Source organism: Tachysurus vachellii, chromosome 10 (genome assembly GCF_030014155.1).
Source record: "Tachysurus vachellii isolate PV-2020 chromosome 10, HZAU_Pvac_v1, whole genome shotgun sequence".
In the NCBI taxonomy this organism is placed as follows: domain Eukaryota; kingdom Metazoa; phylum Chordata; class Actinopteri; order Siluriformes; family Bagridae; genus Tachysurus; species Tachysurus vachellii.
The window spans coordinates 12,035,406-12,044,120 of record NC_083469.1 but is presented as its reverse complement, the minus strand read 5'-3'; the positions used below and the strand labels follow the sequence as shown (position 1 = coordinate 12,044,120).

The 8,715-nt window shown below is 37.6% G+C and overlaps 1 protein-coding gene across 1 annotated transcript; it reads left to right on the top strand.

Annotated features, from left to right (window-relative positions):
• Window positions 1-5,123: 5,123 nt before the first annotated feature.
• Window positions 5,124-7,288, top strand: tmem151bb (transmembrane protein 151Bb). Its single transcript, XM_060879536.1, has 2 exons — window positions 5,124-5,210; window positions 5,708-7,288. Exons 1-2 carry the CDS (start codon window positions 5,124-5,126, stop codon window positions 7,103-7,105), a joined length of 1,485 nt encoding a protein of 494 aa, XP_060735519.1. The 3' UTR covers window positions 7,106-7,288.
• The last annotated feature ends 1,427 nt before the right edge of the window (window positions 7,289-8,715 follow it).

The window sequence follows — 8,715 nt, the reverse complement described above, 5'->3', positions numbered from 1 at the left end:
CTTCTGTTCTCTGTGGAAATCATATGAGGAAAGTGCTTTTGCTGTAAAAGACCTATAGCTATATTCATGTGTACAGCATTTTCCACTGTAGAAAATGTCACTGTGTGACATTTTCCTGCCTTGCTGTTTCTAGAGACATTGTTCCCATATGGGGATGCCATCTCCTTTCAAAATCATTATTTTATAGTGTCGGGGGAAATTTTACAAAGGGAAAATTAAATTGAATTTTTTTTTAACTTATCACACACTGTAAAACTCAAAATATTTATTTAATTTTTATGCTAATGCATGAATTCAATTTGAATAATTCCATAAATCTCAAGTGATTTTTTTTTTTCATGAAAAGAGAGGTCAGCATGTAATTGTTTCAAAGAACAAGCACTCGATGAATCATTAGAAAGATATTACCTCAATCTAAAGATATTATTAGAACATATTTACTCTATAAAAGTCACTTAACAAGGTGCTTTTTTGGCTGGTGTTCTGTTTTCTTCACATTCTAAAAGGCAGTGAACTGCTAGCCAATGCATTCAATGTGTAATTGTTATTTAAAGTAGTGGATCATGCTTAGTAACACTTTTACACAAGAAATATTGTTTTTTTGTTATACGAAATTTAAAAAATGCTATAAAACAAAATATTACCACATGCTCAAGAGAGATGTTGTGTTATCACATTACTCTGCTTGCAATTCTTTTATTAATAACTAAACACAAAATATGTGATGTATGTGCTGCATTGTATGTGATCTCAGGAACATGAATGATGAATGCTTTTGACTGTAAAGTCACCCTGACTATTGTCATATACCGGAAGCTCTTAAATCACAAAATGTGAGTTACAAACATTTATGTCATACTGTATAACATACTCAATACATCAGTTCAGTACATTTTGGTAGGTTTATATACTCAGGCTCTGTATTTGCCCAAGAACTAAGCAAGCAAGAATTATGACAACATATTGTGCTACTACTGTTTCTACTACGGGTGTGTTATAGTTAAGGAGTTACTCAATGTATTTTATATGGCAATAAAAAAGTTCAAATATATTCTTTGTATATTCATTGCTTACTTACATAATTCTGCAATTAATTGCATACTTGACTCTTTTATAATGTATATATCCAGATTTACTTTACAAATATGATATGTCTTATTCCATGAAGGAATTGGATGTCAGTTGGTACAGACTGCAAAATCAGAATGCAGAAATAAAAATAAAAAAATAGAATGGGGGGAAATGCCAAATTTTTTACCATGAATTATTGCCTCTTCCTTTAATGCAGACTTCAGAAATTGGTTTGCTTTGAACTATATTCTCCTGCAGATTTGATCTCTGGGAACTTTCAGTTCCCATTTGTATCACAGAATTTCTATCCCTAGCAAATGACAAAAGGTAGGTAGGTACAGAAATTAGTCAAAGAAAGACTCAAGAACTGAACATACCAATTCCCGGAAAATTCAAAAAAAATTATAGGAAGAAAATGGTAACTTCTCAGATCTCCTCAGGCCACTTGTTAAGTGATTTCATATGAAGACCCAACAGTGACAGTTTAGTGGTGCTTGAATTTGTTGAATTCTCCATAGTCCATTAGACTTCATGTTATGGACCACTATACATATTACCAAATTTGTTAGATTTTACAGGCAGAAACTCAATGCTCAGGCAAGCATTACAAAATACTAATTGTGAATGAATGAATGAATAAATGAATGAATGAATGAATGAATGAATGAATGAATGAATGAATGAATTAATTAATTAATTAATTAATTTTATTGCATCTTATTGCACCAGTTTTTGCTATGCAGGCACCATTGTTTTACAGAGAGCAACAGTACGGTCCTGGGTTCAATTCTGATCTCAGGCCTGTGTGGAGTTATACAAGTTCTGTTCTTACACATATGGATTACTTCCGGGTTCCCTGGTTTCCTCCCACTGTCCAAAAACATGCAGGTAGGCAGGTTGTCTATGCTACAGTACATTGCCCCAAGGTATGAATGTGTATGTGCCTGGTGCCCCATGATTGGCTGACATCTCATCTGGGGTTAAATGCTCTGGACTTGCACCCTGTGTTGTTGGGATTGCCTGAGGATTTACTATGACCCTGACCAGGATAAAGCAGAGATTGAAAGTTGAATGAATAGTTGCTCATTTTCATGAAGGCTGCCATCACTTAAGAAGGGCACTGTATTGGAATGATGGCTATACGTAGAGCTACAGAAAGTTGCTATCATCATAACCATTTCCAAATTCCAAGGGTGCAACAATTTTATATGGACTTTTTTTATTTTTATAAAAATGAAAGAGAAAATAGTCCAGACCTAAATGTATTTTATGACAGACAAAGGAGAAATGTCAGATTGATCAAACACCTCCCAATCCATGTGAAATCCGCATGTGCCTTGTCCTTTTCAGATTCTTTAATCAAACATCTTGTGGGAAAACAAACAAACAAACAAAAAAAGAACAGTACTGTATCTATGGCAACAGAAATACCTGAGATAGGCAGCTAGTTTAATAGCTTGTGTTTGTCAAAAGCTGTTTAGTTTATTTGGTTAATCAAAAAAGTAAAATGTTGTGTTAATATGAAAGGAACACAATGAAAAACGCTCATTTACAGTAAATAAGAGTGGAAGGAAAACTGTTCGTTCATTCTGGCAAAGAGAAGATGGGCTTATTTGGTGGTGTAACTGTGACCACTGGTAAGAGTTTTAACATCAAGTGCAAATTTCAATCAAATCACAGAACGTGGACGTAAGAAGCACAAAAATGAAAAAAGGCAAAAGCAAATCGAGCTAATAGTAAAATAGTGGAAAAACACTGACACAGCGAGAGCAAGAAACAGAAGCTTCTCTTACACAAGAAACACAAGAAAGCTTTCTATGATGCCGCAATAATGAAACAGTGTGAGTGAACTGATAAAAAATAAAAAGATGAAATGGCAGAGAAAAAAGTTGAATTCCCTGTTCTGATTTCACTGCAAAAAGAAGAGCTGCAGGACCAGCTGAAGACTTATTAACAACCTAACTATACTGTGACAAAGGCTATGTCCATGTCACAGGCTGGTGGAATTGACAATGGCCAACAGACAATGCAATTGATCATCTAAAAGCAGGTTTTGTGAAGATAAACCTGATAAACCTTCCATAGCTACACAAGAGGGGAGAACAGTTATGAAGCCATAATGCAGCTGCAGAGTGAGACAGGCTACAACTTCTCAAAAATGTCCCTGAATTCTCCTAGTAAAAATATCCAGGTTAAAAATGTCACAGAATTCTCAGTGAAAGCACAGACGGTCGTCTCATAGGCCATACAGAGTTGCTTGAGCGTCAAGGAAGCCTTGCTCTTCAGGAAGCTTATTGTTTGACTCAATGAGTTCATGATCTATTTAGGCTCTTTTGTCCTATACAAACCTTCATTTCTGTGGAAATGTAGACCTCTAAATGATATCTGAGTACCCCCTGTATGGAGGGATAAAACTGAAACAATCACAATGTGATGCTGTCATCTAGTGGACAATTATAATTTTACTTCTACTTCAGCAAATTACATCACCAAATCTTTTTAACTGACTCAGAGTTTTAAAGTTCAAACTGGTCTGCCAATCAAAAATGTTAAAGAGAGAAAAAGGAGTTATGAGAGCTATTGATTTTTTCTGTTTTTCCATGCACTTAGAAGATATATAATTACTGGGTTGGCTATTTGTTATATTTGCTGAATGTAAGTAAAAAGTACTACGCTATAGCTCATAACCACTTTTTCTCTTATCATTTTCTTTTTTTAATTCATGGTAAATAATTGCTGAACTTTTTTTTAAGAGTTTAACTATAACTCTTAAGTCCTAAAAGTTAGTTACTAAATAGACTTACAAAACAAACTCTGGAATAAATTCCACAAGTCTTGCCTTTGACTTTCATACAACGTTTTTTTTAATTGTTTTTTTTAAACAGTCATTTTGTTCTAAATTAGTTTATGACATCTGTATTATGCCAATAAAGCATTTAAAAACATTTTTAAAATCTTTAAAAATTTTATTTTCAGCCTAAAAATGTTACAGAAAAACATTGAAGAAAGTAACATACAAGGATAGTTTTCAGACATCACCTGCAAAAACACAACAAATGTGCATCTTCTTATAAAACTGTATAAATGTGCACCACTGACTACTGACACTTAAAGACAGAATAGTTACATCAAATATATATTTACTTTGTTTCAGCTCTTTACGAAAGGTTTTATTGTAAATATGTAAATATTTTATGTTATTATTTGTAAGGCATCATTTTTTTTGCAGCATTAATTTACATGGGCCTAAGACTTTTGCTGTTGGACTGTTGGACTGTAAACAATTTGTTGATACAAACACAAACTCATAAAAAGGGGTGTGTTAGGGTAAGTGTGTAAGGGTGTTAGGATGGTGCTTTTATGGCGATGGTAAATAAAAAAACACCTGTCTTGTTTTACATCTCAGGTCAATAAAATAACGGATGTTTGATTAAACCAGGCAATTCCGTTAATTGAATTTGGCCCAATTGTCGACATCTGCTGTCGGCTGAAAGAGTGGAGTCTTCCATCCTCCATGCACAAGGTCGTGCTCCCCATCTTCCACCTGCCGCCGAATAACTAAGTATCCTCTAACCTTGGTAACCTTCGTTTGCTATGTGTAAATCCTAGTAAATCAGCACTAGTGGTTAATAGGCTAATCTTGCTGTAGTTACTTTAATGGCGTTTAAAATCCGTCTTAACGCGTCGTCTTTATCACACCGGAGACATGGCGGCGCACTAAGGCTGCATCCTGAATCCACCACATCCTACAATCTAAACACGCATCGCTCAGGTCTCCAGCGCATGTTTACTGTTTTCTCCGTAATGTCCTTTAAGTGTGTTCCTGTTATTCAGTTGGTGCCACTTGTTTCGGTTGGAGATGTCATGGGAAATCAAGATCAGGCGGAGATTTGACACTGCTGTACAGCGACACTGGAAACAAACGGAAGCAGACCAGAAAATATCGATTTGCGTTTATTAATACGAAATCGTCTCGCGTTTATAAAAACGATTAAGCACCTAATATTTTTTTTCTGATCTCTGAACGGTGATCCTCGGTGCATCATTGTATCATGTCCCCGCCAGGCTCGGCTGCGACAGCCAGTGAAAGCAGCACTGCGACCGCGTTAGAGGAGGAAGCAGACAACCCGAGAGAGGAGGTAGGAAAACAGACTGATTCCTCCATCATCATGCTGTACCAGACATAAGCAAATAGCACATTTTACTAGTGCACAGACCAAGATCATTGTCATTCGTGCAGTATTTAGAATATGGACAGTCACCTTATGTAAGTTTATTCGTTTTGGAAACCACTGCTGTAAACACATGAGCAAATGCATGACATTTGCACAAAATCATGATTTTGAGCCTATCCTGTAGCACCCCTGTGTTTGTGTTGGTACAGTTGGGATGATAATCCTTTATTGCATTAAATGTGTTCCATCAATTCTGTGCAGCAATAAATGTAATCTTGCAGCAATGTTCTGATACTGCCATGCAAAACAATTAACCGTTTCCACTGCAATTTATTATGTAATATCAGCATTCACCCTTGAGTAATTCCTTGCAACTTGCTATTTACAACTAGCTTAATGAGTCATTGTTTCCCCTGTGTAAATCTTTTCGTGCTGTATTTTGTCCCCATGTTTACATGCAGCAAAGGCCTCTGAAACAGTCTCTGAGCAAGTCCCTGTGCAGAGAAGTGTTCTGGAAATGCCTCTTGCTCTCCATGCTCATGTACGGGTGCATGGGAGCCATGGTGTGGTGCCATGTTACCAAGGTCACCCGGCTAAGCTTCGACAGTGCCTACAAAGGAAAGTCCATGATATACCATGACAGTCCATGCTCTGATGGTTACATTTATATCCCTTTAGCATTCCTTGTCATGCTCTATGTGGTTTACTTGGTGGAGTGTTGGCACTGCCATGCAAGGAACGAGCTACAGTACAAAGTGGATGTAGAAGGAATCTATGAAAGGGTGCAGAGGATGCAACAGGCCAAGCCCTGTATTTGGTGGAAAGCCATTAGCTACCATTATGTCCGGCGAACGCGACAGGTAACACGCTACCGCAACGGTGATGCCTACACCACCACTCAGGTGTATCATGAGAGGGTGAACACGCATGTGGCTGAAGCAGAATTTGACTATGGCCACTGTGGAGTGAAGGATGTTTCCAAGCAGTTAGTTGGCCTGGATAAATCACCTATCACCAAATTAAGGTTCACTAAGTGCTTTAGCTTTGCTAATGTGGAGTCTGAGAACTCCTACCTTACTCAGCGGGCCAGGTTCTTTACTGACAATGAAGGTCTTGATGATTATATGGAGGCCCGGGAGGGAATGCACCTGAAGAATGTAGACTTCAAAGAGTACATGATTGCCTTCTCAAATCCAGACAACCACCCCTGGTACATCTCTAACTATGTCTTTTGGACAGCTGCCTTCCTGACATTCTCATGGCCTTTGAGGGTGCTGACAGAGTATCGCACAGCTTACGCCCACTACCGTGTGGAAAAGCTTTTCGGAACAGACTACATCCCAATGACACCATGTGAAGAGCATCCATACTGCAGACGCATTCCCAGGGTCAACACCATTGACAGCACTGAGCTAGAATGGCACATCCGCTCCAACCAACAGCTGGTGCCCAGTTACTCAGAGGCGGGCCTGATGGACCTAGCGCAGCGCTCAGGAGGTTTCAGGCAAAACTGTGAGCGATGCCATCGAGCCATCAGCAGCTCTTCAGTTTTCTCCCGTAGTGCTTTAAGCATCTGCAATGCAAGCCCTCGCCTTCCATTTAGCAGTAGCCGCTTTTCACTGGGCCGTCTATATGGCTCACGCCGCAGCTGTTTCTGGAGGAGTGGCAGCCTGGATGAGCCTGAGAGCCCCAGCGAGAACACACGCTGTCTCTCTGGACATATCGCCACAACTGAGGATGACCCTCCAGCCTACCAAGATGCGCTTTACTTTCCGGTTCTCATTGTCCACTGCAGTGAGAGCTGCCAAAATCACCGCTCTTTCCACAGAAACAGTTCATGTGTGGAGACCTCCTTATGAGGCTCACTGATGCACCATTGGAGGATAGTAATAAAATCAAATGGATAGAAATGAACTGTCCAACACTGACTCAAAACTGACCTGTCACTCAGGAATCTCAGTGTCCATGACCCAATTTACGCAGCCCAATGGCTGCTATGGGAATTGTGCATTGCTATAAGACAGACTTTGTATTTATGTTGAACTAAGAATGTCCTCACACTGTATTTACTAAAACATAATCAAATATCTGAACCTAATTTTCTCTACATTATCATCACTTTCACAGCAATAATCAGTGTCCTCTGTTGAAGTAATAATTTTCTATTAAATGGTTCTAATTATAGCTGCAAGTTTCTTATGTAATGTTGCAAGACAAGTGCTTCTTTGTCTTGTTAAATATAGAGGCCTAAGCCTTTACAAAGCAAATATCCTCTAAGTGTGCTTTTAACTTTGATCACAAAGTTTTTTTTTACTGGACAACTTTTCTTTGTAATCATGGTGCACTCAAGGTCACATAAACCAAATTATGTGTATTGAACAAGAATGTTGTCAAGTTACTTTGAAATTAAAAGCGATGTACAGAATATCACCATATAAACCTATAACATTTATGGTTTCAATTTGTGTAAAACCATATATTGTATACAAGAGATATCTGTTGTTTGTAATTTCGGTGTGATGTAACTTGATAATATGCTATGGTATGCTATTACAAACATATTGTCCATTGTAAGTATTTTACACAGGATATCCGAATCTGCTGAGAAAAAAAATATTCTACATTTCAGGCTATGCAACAATTAACCTCCAGTATAGTATGGCATTTAACTGTATAGACAAATTTAAATGGAATGTAAGACTGTTTGATCTTTTTTAATTGATTGTATGTAAAAGACCTGATTGAGGACTGAGATCACAGGCTGGATTTTAAAACACAGGAATCTGTGGAATGTTCACGAAGTAAGAAGTTTATATTTGGCAATGGCAAGTTGTTTCTATGGGATGGTAAAGCTTTGCTGGAGAAGTGCATAACAAAGCATGGCACAATGAAAAAGGGCACTGCAAACTTCCCGAACTTAAAACAGGACTACTTGCTGTCAACCAGTTTCATCTACTTAATGGTTGAACTTTATTAACACCTTACTAGAATCCAGTTGTATCAGGTCAATGTCAAATCAGAACATTATGGAACATCAAATCCTCTTCCAAAGACATGTTCCCCAATTGAAATTCAAGATTCATATGTATCTTTGGTGCTTTGACTGTTGTGTCTAGAAGGAAACTGTTAAAACTAGATATACGCTTCATTTTATATTGCCTGAATACCCTATCTATCTGAGAATGTTACAGGAAACGTTACAGTAATGTCATAAGAAGGTTAGACTGCTATAAAAAATAACCTTTTTATAATGTGATGTTATTATGACTTGCTGATATGAACCATACAGAAAAGTTTCTTTTTACCTAAAATTGTCAGCTGGGTAAATTTTATCACATTTACTGATCGGGTCCGTGGGAAATCACACAATGTTGCCTTTATGTAGCACAATTACACAATAAAATATTAATATGACACATCAAGGTAACAGTATAAGCACTCAATAAACCAGTCATGTAAAGATCTGTGT

What these genes read in the sequence shown, in the direction of transcription:
- tmem151bb (XM_060879536.1), top strand. Translation starts at nt 5,124, where the DNA reads ATGTCCCCGCCAGGCTCGGCTGCGACAGCCAGTGAAAGCAGCACTGCG. An exon ending in CAGACAACCCGAGAGAGGAG is followed by an intron (nt 5,211 to 5,707) that starts GTAGGAAAACAG and finishes GTTTACATGCAG; the next exon opens with CAAAGGCCTCTGAAACAGTC.